Source organism: Tachypleus tridentatus, chromosome 13 (genome assembly GCF_004210375.1).
Source record: "Tachypleus tridentatus isolate NWPU-2018 chromosome 13, ASM421037v1, whole genome shotgun sequence".
Taxonomy (NCBI): domain Eukaryota; kingdom Metazoa; phylum Arthropoda; class Merostomata; order Xiphosura; family Limulidae; genus Tachypleus; species Tachypleus tridentatus.
Genome location: NC_134837.1, coordinates 196756062 through 196774273, shown reverse-complemented (window position 1 = coordinate 196774273; position 18212 = coordinate 196756062). Strand labels below are relative to the sequence as shown.

Below are 18212 nucleotides of genomic sequence, written 5' to 3'. Positions count from 1 at the left end.
AACCAACAAACATGGGTGTGCCCACAATAATGGACCACAGGTTGGAAATGAGACTGATTCTATATGAACTAGCTGTCAATAATGAAAGAGTTTTCATTGAAAATTCAGTTTTAGATAGGTACATAGACCCTGTGTACATAGTGCAACAGAAAATTATACAGATTTAACAAAGAAAAGCAAATATCTTCTTATTTTGGAGTATGACAAAGAAAATTTTGCCCTTACAGTACACATATACAGTTTTCATGCATTCAAGTTAGTATTTTGGGAATTACTGATGCAAATATGCATTAAATGAAGGTCTAAAGTTAATTTACTCAAAATCATCAGTATTAATTAAACCTTTCATACAATATTATAGGATTGAAAATGGTATTATACTGTACTTGTAATTTTATTTCTGCTTTACAAACAAGGTAATATTAATTTATTCTTTTAGATACATACAAACAGTACTTAAGTGTTGCATTAAACTTTTAATAAGGTTCTGCAAAATGAAAAATTCTGTTATAAGCTTTACTTAATTACATGAGAAAAAGACAATAAAAACGCACCTTTAAGATCAACTTTTCAAAATAGACATGTGACTGAGCTACTGTGAGCAAATCAATTCCACACTGGTGATAAAAAAACGACAACAAACTTATTAATATATAATAAAGATAGTAAAATAATCTTTATGAGATTAAGAAAAAAAGGAATTTTGCAAGATAATACATTCAACAAAATAAAAGCTTACAGGAAAGTGCAACAAAATAATATGCTACCTGCATTAGCTGTCCTTAATTTTGAAGCAATAGACCAGAGAGAAAGCAGGTAGTTGACACCATCTCACTGCCAACTCTTGTCAAACTGAAGAATAGGATTTAACCATCATACCTATAATGCACCCATGGTACTGAAGGGCAAAATGTAATTTTATTTGGTGATAATGGAATGTGAATAACAGGAACTGACTTCACACACCAGTACCTTAACTACCAAGTTGTGCTTGATGAGCACTGTATACATTATACGTTTAAAATATAGATATATCATAGTGCCAGCTCTATATATTTCAAGCTGGTATACACTACCACTGTATGCAATATAGGCTTTAATATAAGTATGTTATATCACAGATGTCAACCATGTATATTAAAAGGTGATATGCATTAACACTGTAAACTGTATACATTGCTGGTTTAACCCTTTCACAATGGGCCATGGGTTAAAAACAATTTCATCATGCTTGTTAACTTGTATTCAAAATTGTATTGAACTACTATTTTATGAATTTATTCAATAAGTTTGGAATCAAATTGCAGATATTATACATGAGTTAAAATATTAATTTAAAAATAAATATTAGAAGAACACACTTAAATATAGAGTTAAGTGTGTCATATGGTATGTTGAATGCAGCATTGTGGTGTGAGAATACTAAGTTTATAGTTTCATACAAATCAGGAACACAAATTACTAATATTGACAAGCTAGAATACAAAGTAAAAACCTCATGTCTTTTTATTTTGCTGAGATATGACTTATGTACTGAATCAAACACAGACATCCCCTTCACCTCTTTCTATTTTTGAAAACAGTCCCTTATGTACACTTATTTCAATATATGACATCTGAATAATCAATTGACAACTTATATAGTCCTCTTGCAGTTTTTTCTGCCATTTTAATATGTGAAAAGGCTACCATGTTCTTTTGAAGGAAGATTTCAAGAAGGTAAGTTGTGTTTTGTTTTGTCAAAGTTCCATATTTTTTAAAATCTAAATACATCTTTGTTATTAAACTTAATAAATTATAGCAGAATTCTATAGTATCAGTATAGTTATTTGATTTTTTTATTCAACTGTGTGTGTGTGTGTGCACGTGGTATATAAAACCAAAAAAAAATTTGTTTGATATCCTCCATGCGTAAAATTTTAAAAGGCTTAACAATCCATGTCCAGCAGCAACCAAGTTCAAAGGTCATAGTGAGAAGAGATAATTGCTTCACTTCTTGTTTTATTGTTCTTTATTAAAAAAAATAATTTTAATAATTTATTTATGAATACTGATAATCTGTATACATATATAATGTATAATAATTGAAATTTAATTGTAAATTACAAAATACTAGTCCACTAAAACCCAGCCAAGACATGGAAGATTAAATGTCAGTTTTATATTATAGAATACTTAACATGAGTGCACATACATCATGTCAATGCAAGTTACGTAACATTAGCTAGGCACGACTGGAAGGCTAATATGATAACGAATAGTAAATATAAATATATATGGTGTTATCAGACTTCAGCTACTTAGACTAAACAATTGTATTTTCGTGTTATAATATGTAGTCATTTTATCACGAAAAAGCATAATTTACATTTATTTTGTAACATTTTATGATAGTTACAAGGTTGGTCAAGTGACGGACCCCACATAGTTAGGGTATAGAAAATAACAAAATATAAAGTCTTACGGAAAACATACATTTGAAATGTATTTCGGAGATTTTACAGATGAAAAATAGTTGTTTTCAATCACGACATTAAATCACTTTGCACTTAGAATAGGAATAAAAACAGACTATTTTCAGAAACAAATCTTTAGTAAAAAATATCTCATTAAAGATCTGATTCTTCATATACAAAATACTTGTGATCTTTACTAAAAGTCTATCAAATTTTGTGAAGATACATATGCTGTATCAAAAGTTACAGTGTAAATACTTAACATGTGAAAATGTGTAGATAAACTTTTGTATATTATTCTGAGTCTATACCAAAAAAGTTAAATATGGGAACATTATGTCACAGCATCAGTCCTGTATACTGGAAGCTGATATAGTGTATACAGTCTACACTGTTAGTGTACAAGTTTAAATATAGATACGTTATATCATAACTGTGCAGTTTTGTCTGTTAATAAATATATAAGTGCACAGTGACTTTCCGAACACCCTGTAGTATCAGCCCAGTATGTTACAAGCTGATGTACATGCTTACCTATTTCGTACCCGATACCCACAGATCTTGGAAAAAAAAATCCCCACAAAAACCCACAAATAAATAAAAACAATTTAAATATTTAGTTACCACATTTGGGTTATTGAAAATGCTTTTAACAAATATATTTCTTTTTGTTTAAGCACAAAAAAATACAGTATAAAAATTTGAATTTTGTAAAATATCTTGTCCAATAATAAGAAATTCATTGTTTACATTTAAAACAACATATTCTTGTGAAAAAAGCCAACTTAACATGGAGTAAAAAATGTAATTTCTTACCTATTTTACAGAAAGAATATCTGTGTATAAGTACACTTGTAATGAATGACAGATTATAATTTTGTTTATACATATAAGGTTTGACAAATGTGAACTATATTAGTTAAATTATTTTTGATGGAATTTTCACCTAAAATGATGTCTTGAGACAGAATTAATTATAAATAATCATTTGTTTTAAAGATAAATATCCAAATATTATAAAGAAATAGCTGAAAATTGAAGAATGCAAATGGTGTCCTACCTCTTGTCTAGCAATCTTGTACATTTCCCGTTTCAGACTGAAAGGAGAAACACTAGGTGAAGTGTTGTTGCGACAACTGAGCTACTTATAAAACATGATTACATTACAAAAGCAACACTGATGTTAATTCCACCCTGTAGTTTTTCACTCACCTTCGTAGTTTGCTTAATGTCAACTGAATCAGTGGAAACCGTTCACGAAATTTTTCATTTAGCTCCTTCTTCAGGTCAGATGGTTTCACATAATCAATCACAGATGTCTGCAAAGGATCAAAGTTGCTTAGGTTCATCTAAAGCTACATTAATGCTCGGGTTAGAAATCCCACGAGTGAAGAATTCTTTCAGTTAGATGCGTTTCGATCTGTCATATAGTTCTATGCCAAGTCTGCAGTGAAAGTTAAATGGATAAAAATAAAAATTTTAAAACCCTTACTAGAAAGATTTAGCCTTTAGAAGAAATCAGTGTTTTGAAATTCCACCTAAGTATTGATCTTTAAGAAATAAAATGAAGTGGGAAAGGTTATAGCAATAAAAGTTTAAGGATGAAATTTTTTGCCAGTCAAAAGTTATATGATGCAAGGAATCTGTTTTCTGATGTATAGTATGCTGACGTAGGAAAAGGAAAAAAGAACTGCCTCAAAATTTCCAAGTGGTTTTATAGTTTTGGAATTATTTCCCACCTTATGTTTTCATTTTAGTTTCTTTTACAGACTAAAACATTTATCTGCTTGAAGTATTCATAGAGATTCTCTCCATAGCATACAGTTAATGCAAGTTAATGTATGAGGCACTTTAAGACTGGGTTTGATCATAATGCATCCAAGCATGCCTCCAAATGTCAATCTTTTTGCAAGTATTAAGTAAATTTAAAGCACAGAAAGCAATTTGAAAAAAGTATTCTAAACACATTTCATGTTATCACGTTTTAAAAATAAGAGGTAAGGTCCATTTCTACATCCTGGAACCTGAATAAATAGCAAATCCTTCATAGAAGCTTTATTCTTTTGTGCTCAGCAGTAAGTAAAAAATAAACCTAATACTGGTTTAATTAATAATTTATAAAACCAAAAAAAATATTAATGTAATGAAATGTGGTTGATCTTTTTTTTTAAATCTGTTTCTGTGATATGAAATCAAAATATGAACTCACACTGGACTCTGACAGCACAATTAGAATTATTACAAAACTGGAATGTAAAGTACTAGAATCACATTTTTGCTGACAATCTAATATTCTACAAAAGAATAGAGAAGTAACATAGTATTAGTAGCCTGTAGAACTGATTAATCATTGCAGAAGAATTTGAACAAATGTCCTTTCTTTTCTTCATCATATCATATACACTTTGTGTAGATTTACTGTAATAAACTCTTTAAACTCATACTTTTTGCTCATTCTGCTACGATTATTCTCACGATTTCCTGATAATTATCACTATACCTTATAAAAATTTCACCTTTCTTTATTTTGTGGATAATAATATTGTTTGTATTTGTTTTCAGCCAAAGAGATAAATATTATCAGATACTATCATCATCAGATGGATAAATTAGGATTTTTGGCCAGATTCTGATGGCATCTGCTCAGATTTAAGGAGTTGATAGACATTCAAAATAAATGATTCCATGTTACTTTAAAATATTATACATCTATGGTCACAAATATACTCCACAAGACAGGTATCATATTTAATGTTGCAAGACATTTTAAACCAACAACTTACAGTACTAAATGAATGTTACTAATTCACTAATTGGAATATTGCCAGGTGTGTTTTAAATTAATAATTTAGTTACCAACTGGGTGTTTTAAATTAATTGCTTCATTCTGACTGTGCTGTTGACAGACATATTTTACACCAATAATCTGGAACACCTTAGTGGATGTTAGGTTAGTTATAAATTAACTGTTTTGTTCTAATTGTAATATGGGACAGTCTATAGATTTACAATACTAAAATCATGGGTTTGATTCTTCTCAGTGGACACAGCAGATAGTCCAATAAGCCTTTGCTATACAACACACATACTAACTGTAATGTTGTCAGGTATGTTTTAAATCAACACTTAACAGTACCCTAATTGTTGTTGCAGAATACTGGCTGTCACAAATTAACTGTTTCACTCAGGTTAATTGGAAGGAAAGCTAAAATCATTTATAACAAAACAGAAAATGATGTCTGTCAACATTGTTTTCTTTAACATTTTTCAGAGCACAAGCAGCAGTGAAACCAAATTCATATCAAAATATATCACAAACATTTTTATTCTATACAAATAATAAGCTTGCATTTGTCTGTCCAGAATTTTTCTCACAAATTTCTTGAACAAACATTTCTAATCTCATTTTTAGAAAGGTCTTGGTCTGAGAAGTCTACACAGTATGTTGGTTTTCCAATTCAGAATCACCTCACCTATTTTTTACTTAATAAAACTTTTTAATGCAATGAGTACATTATACAATGGCACAATTAGTAAAGAGTAACTCATTAAAATGGTATTGTCATTTTTTTGTCTGGTCATGAAGTTATTTATCTAAATACCTGGCATGGTTAATCCACTCTTAGTGCTGAGCCTGATGAACTTCCAATGGTGGAATTCTGGTTGTCGTTTTATATTTGTCTAATGCTTCCTTAAAGTTTAAAGATATTTAATTTTGTTTATCATTCTCCAGATTTCTTATTTTATTCACAGTGTCTGAACTTTCTCTATTATGGATACTGTATACATTCTCAGTAGACTAGGACACTTAAAACATACACAACTTACAATGTATGAAGGAAATGTCAACACAGTGCTGTGTTTCCCAGTCACAAGTTCAGGATCATCCAGAAGATGAGGATGATAAGGGATTTTTGTAAAGTCAGAGTAAGAGCTGAGGCCATAAATATATTCCATCTCTATTATACATGAGTTAAAAAAACAACAACATCAGTATATCATCAAAATATGCATTTAAACAAATACCTATTGCTAAACTGTCTTTAAGTGGAGAGTGAAAATTAATTTTGTGCAAGGTAGAAAAAATCTTTGTTCCCTTGCACTGTCTAGATAGTTATGTTTTAATCTGTGTTAGTAGCTTTAAACATCATCTTCACACAGTACCACAGTAGGTAAAATATTAAAGAAACACTAGAAATATAGTTCTTTTCAAAACTGATGCAGAATTTGTTGATGAACAAAAAGGCATTGAACAAAAGATGTAGAAAACTAGGATTAAGATCTTTATCAGTTCAGATTAGATGAGTTAATTTATTTATCAGCACTGTTAGTGAATATTTCCAGCTGAAAAATGTTAAAGCAATAGATGTATGGTTTTGCATTTTAATAACTGAGATTGATAGATTCCAATTAAGAATACTTAAGAACACGGGTTTCACAGTAAATATTTTCATATGAAAAAATATAGTTTCTTTGAATGACCTAAGAATGTGAGCATTATTCACCAAAAAAACAAAAAACAACAACACTTTTTATAAATTACAGTAGAGCAAAAAATCCTTACAGAGAAAGTGATAAATCTTTTCAAGCTATTTTATTTGTCTTTAAAGGCAGAAGTACTTGAAATCAGATAAAAGAGAGAATGTTAGTGTTTTTCAAGGTAATTCTCTACATTTCCAAGATAACTTTAAAATGGTGAACACAAAGACAACCATCTTCTATTTGCTTCAGACTATTACAATTTACAAATGAATATAAACATTAAAAACTGAAAGACAACCATCTCACATTTACTTTCATTTCTATGTGCATCAAAATATTAAAGTAGTTCATTCTTGACACTCAGTTTAAAAGTATTTTTTTCTACACTCTTACAAGTAACAAGTGTGATTAATAAAAAGATGGATAAAACTGTACAATATGTGCAAATTTTTTTAAATGTAACCAGTTCCAGAGATTTAACTTGGTAATACATTTAAGAGTATGTTTGAAATATTGAATGTTTTTTTAATTACCATGAGGGTTAGGAATTACAGACTGGAGATATAAACTTTGAATGTTATGTGTGGCTAAATCATGAGGTCAAAATGCCTAGGGTTCAACTATAATGAATCCTAAATTTGAACTAATGATCAGAGGGAAAGAGAACAACTAACATTATAAGGGTTTTGTTTAGCACTTTGAAATGAGTAACAGGATTGAATGTCAGTTTCTTTAAGGTATACACATCAGAAAAGGTGTTAAACATTGTGAAATTCAGCTTCTCATCCTTGAATCCCTTGACCGACAACCCAACATATTAACCATTAGGCATCGCCCTGGAATTTTAAAGGTTATGTGAGTCAACTACCAGACATGGTGCTTAAATCATTTAGTGTGTAACACCACAAGTTGAGTTGGAATGTTTAATATGAGTCCAGTATAAGGAGCAGTAATTAATTAATTTAGTGTGCAATACACTGGGTTGGGTTAGAGTGAAATTATGAATCAGAAACTGATCTGGAATCTGCAGGTTAGAATTGCAAATTTTCATTAAATATTATCTGCAGTTATTTAGACATGAAGAACACCTTTTTCTGAATGTTAAAATCAGATTTTTAAATGTACTAACCAGCTTTAGCAAAGAAAAAATATTTTGACAAACGAGAGAAAGTACTAATAAACTGCTTTATTATTATGAAATGTGATTCTGATCCAAACATTATGTTAAAGTAATTCACTTTCAATTTAAAAGCCAAAACATAACTTAACATACTTCTATCTGATGTGACTCCTGGGGATGATGGTTGTGGACAAGCTCTTGTAGACAAGGAGGGGTCAAAAGAGTAACACCGATTAAAATGAAACTGAAAATTTGAATGTCCACTTTGCTCTGTATCTTGTGACTTAGATCGTTGTTGTAAGTAGCAGTGGGAAGGTGTCAATAGGTGGCTAAATGAGATATCCTAGAAAATTACAGGGTTACGAGTCACTCAGCTTTAAAGGTGCAAAAATATTAATTTAAGTTTGTATTATAAATGAATATGTATAGGTTGCACTTAACATAAAAGTACAGAACAAATAACTGTGCAAAATAAACTACAATACAACAGTCTAATGTCAAAAATTTTTTTAAAAATCAATTTTTCTATATTTTATTTGATCATTGAAAACCAAAAGTTTTATTATTGCTAATACATCTCATTACACCAGATTATTTCATACTGTAGCTTGTGAATGTAGATATGTTATTTGATATACTCATTTAAAAACAATAACTGTAAAACTAACATTTTCATTCAGAATTTACTTACTGATTACATATTTATTTTATTATAAGTTACAGCTTTTACAGAAACAAGAATACTTTTAAAAGAAGTAGACATTTTGATTGGCGCTATCATCATTCTCAAGTTCAAGTTGGTTGGCTAATTTGGTATCTTATTAGCAAAACGTAGCAAGGCTATCTGCACCAAACATCTGATAAAAAGTTAAAATTAAAAGTAAATTTAGTAAAATTCATAAAAAGAAATTAAGGTAAAACAAAACAAAGTTTAAAAAACATATATAGCATAAAACCAATGTTTACACATCTAGTCTACAATGTTGAGAGAAAAACTACAGTAATACAAGTTGTAAATAACTCTCTGTAGCATAATTGTAGTTATAATAAATTGCCAGGAAGACTAACAGGTGAGTACAAAAACTATCATCAGTCACCTAAAGTTGGCCTTTCCATTCCTAGTTCCGAGTTATTTGATGTTATGGCCATTTTCACAAAGTAATAAGTATTAAACGACTTGTAGAAAAATTTTAATAAATCACCAGGATGACTAATGGGTAGTTCAAACAGCAGTGTTAGTCACCTAAAGTTGGCCTTTCCAGTCCTGGTTTCAAGTTATTTGATGTTACAGCCATTTTATAACTTCAAATCGTACTAGATGCACTGATTCTTCAAAGGGAATCACATTAAAAAAGGTCTAATTTATAAATTAAAAACTCAAATGGCATTAAAAAGATTAATGGCCTTCAAAAACTAAAAACATTTCCAAGATGGACAGCATCACCATCACCAATAATACTGTCTAACATTATGGACAAACCTTGGGACAGAACACATTTAAAATGGTGCTGTCATTAAGAATTGTAACAATGGCAAGAAAGTAAAATGTGGCTTATTGTGATTTGAGTGTTACACAAACTACACATTGGTGCATCAGTTCCAGATAAAAGAAAACAATGAGTTAAAAAACTGTGACCAATGTGTAATCTAGTTAGAACAACTTCCTCTTTCAGATACTTATGGAAATACAATACAAGGTTTTATTTGAAAAAGCTTGTTTTTGTGTTGCTCACTTCAAGTCGACTAACAGCTGGCAGGGAGCAGAGCCTTGAATACAGGACCATAGTCCATGTATGGGACAGGCACAGTGGTGATAGTGCCAGAGCAGATAGACTTAGCTGCAGTGTCGGCGAGCTCATTCCTGCAAATACCAATGTGGCCTGGGATCCAGAATAACTGGATAGAAGTAGATATTAAAGAGAAATGGGCCAGTTGGTTTTGAATATTAGGAAAAACAGGGTGTGAACAAACATGAAGTGATTCCAGGGCCAGTAGAGAACTAAGCGAGTCAGTATAAATAGTGCAGTTTGAGTACTGCTTAGCTTCAATATGATTCAGGGCAAGAGAAATGGCATACAGTTCAGCAGTGAACACAGAAGCTTTAGAGGAGATTCTTTGCACAACCACCTAACCACAACAAACCATGGCAGAGCCTACACAGTTACCTGATTTTGAACCATCTGTATAAATAGGAATTGAAAGATGGTTTGAAAGATATTCATCAAATAGCAGACAGTATTTCCAATCAGGAGTGTCTACTTTTCTCAGATGACAGGCCACATTTGGGGACTGTAAGAAGCCATGGTGGGATGGGCTGACCAGTGGATACAGCAATGTTATCCAAAGACAAATGCAAATTATCCAATTGCACCTGGATATGAAGACCAAAAGGAGCAATAGCAGATCATCTGTTATAAAAAAAAGTATGGCCTACCGAGGAAGGAAAACACAACTGCAGATGGGATGCTTTGGAAAGGAACAAAGTTTGGAAGCATATAGTAAAGATAACTGCAAACAGCAGAGGTGCAAAGAAGGTTCATCAACCTCTATGTATGAGCTCTGAACTGAGGAAGTGCGGAAAGCCCCAGTGCAGAGCCAAAGTCCATGATGATGAATGGAGTCCAGCATCTTTAAGGCCAAGGTTCTGGCATAGCCGTAGACCAGTGATCAATAGTCGAGTTTTGATCAAATAAGAGCAGGATATATCTTTAGCATAGAACATGGATACGCTCCCGTAGTGATGGAAGAGAGGACACGAAGGATGATCAGTGCTCTTGTACATTTGACACATAGCTGTTTGATGTGTGGTACAAAGGTCAGCTTATGGTCAAAGATAAGCCCCAAGAACTTGTCTCAGGGACCACAGGCAGCACATCTTCACTGATACAGTGTTCAGGATCAGGGTGAATACCCTGTTGGTGGCAAAAGTGCATGCAAACGATTTTAGAAGGAAAGAAATTTAAGAGAGAGAAGGTAAAGCTGTTTGCTGTGGTCCACTTCAGTAAATGATTGAATGCAGTTTGTAGCTACTGCTCAATATACCTCATGTTGGACGACTGACATGAGGTGTGAAAGTCATCAATATAGAATCGATTTGCAACAGTGAGAGAAAGTTGTTCAGTGATGGTGTTAATCTTTACACTGAAAAGTGTGACACTCAAAACACAGCCCTGAGAGACTCCAAATTCCTGTAGAAAAGAACAGGAAATTGTTGAACCCACATGAACTTGGAATCTCCTGTCCATTAAAACATTTTCAATAAAAAGGGGCAAATGGTCATGTAACCCATATATATGGAGGTCTCGCAAAATGCCATACCTCCATGTTGTCTCATAAGCCTTCTCAATGTCAAAGAACATTGATACAAGATGTCGTTTGAGAAAGGCTACTCTGATTGACGTTTGAAGTCGAATCAGATTGTCCATGGTGGAGTGATGTCTTTGGAACCCACACTGGGTGAGGGAAAGGTTGTTTTTATACAAGGAACCAAGCAAGATGAACATTAACCATCCTATCTCTGGTCTTACAGAGACAGCTCATTAAAGCAATTGGACAGTAGTTTGTAGGAATCTTGGGATCCTTCCCAGGCTTAGAGAAAGGTAGGACAATAGCCTGGCATCAGGAAAAATATACTCCTGCCAGATCTGGTTAAAAACACTCAGAAGAATACCAACAGAAGCAGGAGATAGATGGCACAGCATTTCATAGTGTACATCATCAAGCCCAACTGCCAGACCGATGAAGGGCTAGTTTGAGTTCCACAAGTTTAAAGGGAAGATTATAGTCACAGAGACAATCAGCTCGAAAGGAAAGGAGGTGATCTCTCTGCCTGAGTCTTGATGACTGAGAAGGTGGAGGAAGAAGCAGAAGTGCTACATACCCAGCAAAGGCTTTCACCTAGAGAATTGGCAATGCTCTAGGTATCAGTTACTTCCTGGCCATCAGAGAGCAAGAATGAAAGGAAGAGTGAATTATATTGCCCAATGACCTTTTGAATCTTGTCTCACATGACTTTGGAACTGGTGGTAGAAGATATGCTGGTTGTGAACTTAAACCAAGATTCCATGTGGCAGGCAAAATTCCACCACGGATGAGGATATCATGGAAAACGTATCCAGGTTTTAGGAATACATTGAGCAGCTTACAGACAATGGAAGGATCAAGTGCTATGAGAGCAGTGAGAGGTTCAGTTTGCTTGATCCAGCTTCCACCGGGACACGCTGGTCAGGTGGCATCAACCACAGCCAACCTCTCTCAAAATTACAGGAAAATGATCACTGCCTCATGGATTATTTTCAACCCTCTATGAAAAATGGAAGAATAGTGAAGGGGAGCAAACTGAGATCAATAGCAGTAAAGGACTGACTAGGTGCATGAAAATAAGTAGAAGAACTAATACTGGAAAGAGAAAGGTTGTGATCAGAGAGCATACGCTCTACAGAGCAACTCCTCCCATCAGTAACAACACTTCCTCAGAAGGGATGATGTCCATTAAAGTCCCCCAGAATGAAAACCGGAGACGGCAACTGTTCAATGAGAGCATCAAGGTCTGACTGATCATATGCCTCTCCAGAGAACAAACAGTGATGGTATGACCCAAAAAAACACAGATGGCTACTGCCTACAAAATTGTACCAAGTGGCAAAGACAAGGTGTGCACATGCTGATCAACCAACAGTGCCATCCCTCTATCACATGGCCTGTCATTTCTGTACAAAGAAAACTGCCAAAAGGTGACTGTAATAGCAGGTTTGAGAAATGTTTCATGTAGGAAAGGCATACAGGATGGAAGGAAGCAGTTTTTTGATGTCATCCAGATTAGAACGTAAACCTCGACAGTTCCATTGTATCAAGGTGGCCATTTTTATTTGTGTAGACAAATTGGGTGGGGAACTTCTGTTTATGACCACATCTTTTTTCTTTACTGTCTTTATTCAAGGGAGGTCTGTTGACCATCCATGGATCCTGCCTGGGTTAATTGGGTAAGTATTTGCTGTTGGAAGAGGATTCCAGCGATTGAGGACATGAACGAATGATCATTTTGCATCTTGGAATAGGAGAAGCCTGTACCAGGAAGCAAAGGAAGTGGATCCTGGGATTTATTGGAATGTGTGTAAGGGACAGAGATGGGTGTTGAAGTTGATTCATCAACTTTTTTAACCATGCAGGTCAAAAGACTTTTCATTTGTTTTGAGAACGATTCTTTTGGAGGCACAGAGAGATCCATCTGCACTCCCACTGTAGTAGAGGAATGAAGTGCAGCAGCAATTTTGAGCCTCAGGATAAGTAATATTATGAATCGTTTTCAAACATTGCACCTCTTTTCTTCCAACCACTTAGGGCAAGAATGAAAGTAGGATGGGTGAGAACCATTGCAATTGATGCAATGACTGTCTGTTTCACACTCATAGGCATCATGGTCCTTGCTACTACAATGAGCACACGTCAAGAAACCATGACATGTCTTCGAATGACTGAATCGCTAACACTGGAAACGTCAGAGAGGGTTTGGTATATATGGCCAAATCTTGCAATTAAAATAACCTGCCTTAATGGTGGCAAGTGCACATGGTGACGTAAATGTTAGATTGAGGATTCTGGTCGGCATCGTAATTCCATCTTTGTCAACGGAGACACGCCTCACTGCCAAAACTCGAGTTGAGAAACCAGCAAGAATCCCTGATTCATGGATGTTCTTCAAATCCCTCTCAACAATAACTTCTTGTGATGAATTCAAAGTAGCATGAGGTGTAACCTCAATAGATATATCCCCAATTGCCTTTGAATGCAAGAGAAGTTCACTGTGTTGAGACGTGGATGTTTCCACCAGTATGTCTCCAGATCGAAACTTCTTTACTGACTTTGGAGAGCCAGCAAGTCCCTCCAATCCCTTCTGAATAAAAAGGGGGACATTTGCCCTGAAGGTTTCTCTGAAACAGAATGTAGGATAAGAAAATGAGGTACAACAGGTGATACAAATGTTAAAGATTGATGCTCACAAACTTCGTTCACCTATTGACTGTTTTTTCACTATTTTATTTAAATTTTTATTTGGAGAATCCACAGGAAAAAAGGAAATTTCGGTGCTCACTGACCAAACCCACCATGGGGCCCTAAGAAAGGATGCACTACAATGTCAAGCAAAGACACTGCAGCAACCCCAGGGTTTCATGAGCACTATACCCACACACCAGCATCAGATACAACACCTGTTGAGAACATCCAACAGTGGTACTTGGTTGACCCCAGCCCAAGTGGACCAGCTGATTCACCCAAGAAGGGCTACTCCAACGCTGCCTGTCTACAGGAATTCAAGGCCAAAATGGCGTGTTAGGGTTGAAACCCTCAACCACCAGTATCCTCTCCTACCCTTCACGGGTCGCCACTCACGGCAAACACGTGGGTGGATGTTTAGATCCCAGAGGAGGTAAACTGAAAGAACAGAACCTTCCCTGAGAGTTCTCCTCATCACGCAGGACTTTTTTAATATGTGTGTAATTTTTATTCAGGGGCAAAAATAGATCTTGTCATGACGTTAAGGTTATATTTATGTGCTAGTCCTTTCCAAATTTATGATACATGTTTAGCTAACGTTTAGTATATACAGTATACTGCAAATTGATGAAGTACAGTATATCACAGTTCTAAAACATGAACCTGACATAAAAAAAGAAGAAAAAGAGTCAGAGAAACCTTAGCAATAAAATCAAGGAATTCCATAGTTAAAAGCATCCAGACACGTATCTATATCTGTTTGATCGTTATATCCCCAGACATCCTAATCTTATGTAAAATACTTTCTATGACATTCCCATACTTACATAAGTGACCACAATTAATTTTAGAATTTAAATAAATTGTTAGAACTGTTGAATGTTGAGTTAAATATTAAAATATTTTTACTGTTAAAACTTTTGATCAAAACATCATACCTGAATTTAAAATTTTCTTTTTTACTGTAAAAGCTATAAATTGCTATACACATTATTCTGTTTAACGATCAAATAGTGTGGGAAACAATATCCCCGTAAAAGTATATGTTTTCGTTTATGTATGTAATGTATGCAATGTTAATAAAATGTTATTTTTGAAAACTGAATATTGAAATAAATTACGCCAATTAGAAAAAAACTGTTTACACTTCTTAAATGTGCAATCATTTTGATAAACATGAATTTAATGAGCTATTACTTTTTCCTTGATTTCTAACAATTGAAAAATACATAAAAATGCTCTTTAATCAATAAAAATAATATAATAATGTTTAATTAAACCTGTCCATCTTCTGGTCTTTCAAACCCCATCAAACGAAGTAGGTCTAGTTCTTCAAGGCTGTCATTAATAACTGACAACTGACGATTTCCAGATATTTGTCTTCTCCTTCCTCCATCTTGCTTAGAATCTCCACTTGAAAATTGGAAGAAAAAAAATCAATACTGAAGGGCATTCTTGTAATAACCTTATTAAAAATGAAGGGCACTGTTTCTTAGTTTAAACAATGAAAACTCCCATTCCAAGTGTAATAAATAACCCTACTAAAAATGAATGGCATGTTTCTTGGTTTAAATAGTGAGAACTCCCATTTCAAGTATAATAACCTTATTAAAAATAAAAGGCATTGTTTCTTGGTTTAAACAGTGAGAACTCCCATTTCAAGTGTGATAAACTTAAAAAACACAGGCATAAATTATCTTATTTATGAGAGTGTTATTGAACATTTTTAACACATACAGCAGTTGTTTGATTTTTATGCTAAGGAACAAAACCAAATTATACAATTTTACAAAACTATACGTTCATGGAAGAATCTGCAAGATTAATAAGTTTTAATTTCATAGTTCTCCTGAATCCTGGCCTCTTTCCAAATTATCTTTTTATATACAGGTCTTCTCAGATCATGTTTTATAAACTTAGGAATTACACAAGCTGACTTCTTAAAAAAAAAAAAAAAAAAAGAATGGATATGTAACTGATCATTTTAAGAATGTTCCATTACAATTATTTAAATCTGATAAGTTGGTTGAGATCCACCTTTATCCTAAAAAGATATTAGATACACATCTTTCTTAAAATGCATAAAAACTCAGTTTGGTCACAAAACAAAAATATAAAGATAGCAAAGGGAACTTCTCATGGCAGTACACTCCAATGGTTACATAGTGTCCTAGTTTCAGTTATTATGTGCATCTCAGTGACTGACAAGCACATATTCTTGGCTATACAGTGTTCAAATTTTCAGTTATCACATGCATGTGTTAGTTACTGATGAAGACAGATAAGAAGTTGGGAATGAAGATGTTAAGATGACAAGACCCTCTCTCCTAAAAACTACATGACCACAAAGTTATTGTGTGGCCATTTCCTACAGCATCTAATCACCACTGCCTGAACACTGATTTAAAAATAAATGTGATTAATATTTCAAAGAAAAAAATTAATTAGGGAAAAATGATACTGTTTATATGAGATTAAAAACATTTTAACCTCAATTTAATTAAATTCAGAATTAATTTTTCATTCAAATTAACAATAATTCAAATGCTGAAACAAAATAAATTAATTTTGATGTGCTCATCTTTGAGTTTCGAGTTAACATATATATTCCAGGGCAAGAGCAAGGATTATAAGAATAATGCTTATTAGAAGCATTATAGCAAATGTTGTACAAAGCTAAAGAAAGGCTGTCTGAGCCAGTAATATCTAATTTAGAGGTATGTGTGTGTTTTCTTACAGCAAAGCCACATCAAGCTATCTGCTGAGTCCACTGAGGGGAATTGAATGTCTTATTTTAGTGTTGTAAATCTGCAGACTTACCCCTGTATTAGCAGCAGACTAATTTAGAAGTAATGGACTAGAGAGATGGAAGCAAGTCAGCATCATCCACCACCAGCTGTTTGATCAATAATGGGATTGACCATCATTTACATCATCCTCATGAGTGAAAGGAAAAGCATGTTCAGTGAATGGATTCAAACCCATCACTCACAAATTGAGAGTTGATCACCCAAACCACCACACCATTTATTGAGAAATAATTAAAAACTAATTGTGATAAGAAAGAAGAATGGATTAACTACAAAAACAGCATGAAATAAACCTGCAACTTTTCAGTTAGGTAATACTTCCCTTAGGATGGCCAATAAAGTCAAAGCTGTTATTGATTGTGCCATGTACTGTTTGCCAGCACTTGGTTTTTTACTTGCCTCATCTTTTCTGGAAACAAATAACTCTGAGACTATGAAATATCTGTGATACACACATACACAATACATTACAAAGTTTTACTACAACATTAATTTTACAATAATTTTTCTAGAAGGTAATATTGCTACTTTTATGTTTGTTATTTGAAACTGTTATGCAAGTTAAAAAATAGTACTAAATATAGAAAAATGTAGTTTTTCTAGTTTCTGTTTTCAAAGTTCTTTAAAAAGATTTGATTTTTTGATTAATTACATGTAGGTATTAGACTGTTTCAGATGTCTGCAGTGCAAAATGTTTCTTTAATGACTGTGTTTGAGGTTTAACAGCACAGGATATGAATAAATGCATTAGATTGGGCCATACTTACCAGGTATTCCACTGACTAGCTCTTCGATTAAACGTAAGAGAAGAGTAAATAACAATAGGAACTTTCTGTGCAGAAACCAAAACAACTCTAACAAAATCAGAGAAAGAAATGTGGGTTATTAAACAGAGAATAAAACATCTTATTTTGTTAGCAGTAACTTTTGAAAGATTCTTCTAAAGATTAACAGGAATATTTCAGTGTTATACATGATTTCAAAGTTACAATAATCTGTTTTTGAGAGGGGAGGTGGATTATACCACAACTTCCCAATCGTATTGAATCTAAGCAAATCTGAAAAAATAATGATATTGTTATTATTTTATGAGTATCAAAAAAATATTGATAAATTATCAATTGCAAGCTTGGCTTCTTATTTTTTAGATGAGGATAAATTCTGACTAGAGTTGTTTAGATACCTTTCATCTTTGCTTTGCAGGCCTTTGGAATTCTTCAGGTACCGAATCTCTAAACCTGACCCGGAGGAGTCTGACAAACTACTAGAAGTGTTCCTACTGTGGTTAATATCTCCACCTCAAACAGAAGAAAATCAGTTCAAACAATTAACAAATATAATATTACCCAA

The 18212-nt window shown here is 33.3% G+C and overlaps 1 protein-coding gene across 8 annotated transcripts in view; it reads right to left on the bottom strand.

The window, feature by feature from the left end:
- Positions 1-18212, bottom strand: part of LOC143239025 (CDK5 and ABL1 enzyme substrate 2-like) — a 60636-nt gene that overhangs the window by 7675 nt on the left and 34749 nt on the right. For 2 of the 8 annotated variants that reach the window (XM_076479753.1, XM_076479754.1), the window contains exons 3-10: positions 18046-18160; positions 17630-17716; positions 15333-15465; positions 8212-8401; positions 6285-6415; positions 3669-3775; positions 3517-3553; positions 555-617 (exon numbers count right to left, since the gene is read on the bottom strand). In XM_076479753.1, the coding sequence (XP_076335868.1) occupies positions 555-617; positions 3517-3553; positions 3669-3775; positions 6285-6415; positions 8212-8401; positions 15333-15465; positions 17630-17716; positions 18046-18160 (863 nt within the window). The remainder of the gene's footprint in view (positions 1-554; positions 618-3516; positions 3554-3668; positions 3776-6284; positions 6416-8211; positions 8402-15332; positions 15466-17629; positions 17717-18045; positions 18161-18212) is intronic. The other 6 variants (XM_076479757.1, XM_076479758.1, XR_013020913.1 and 3 more) reach the window with 5 other exon arrangements.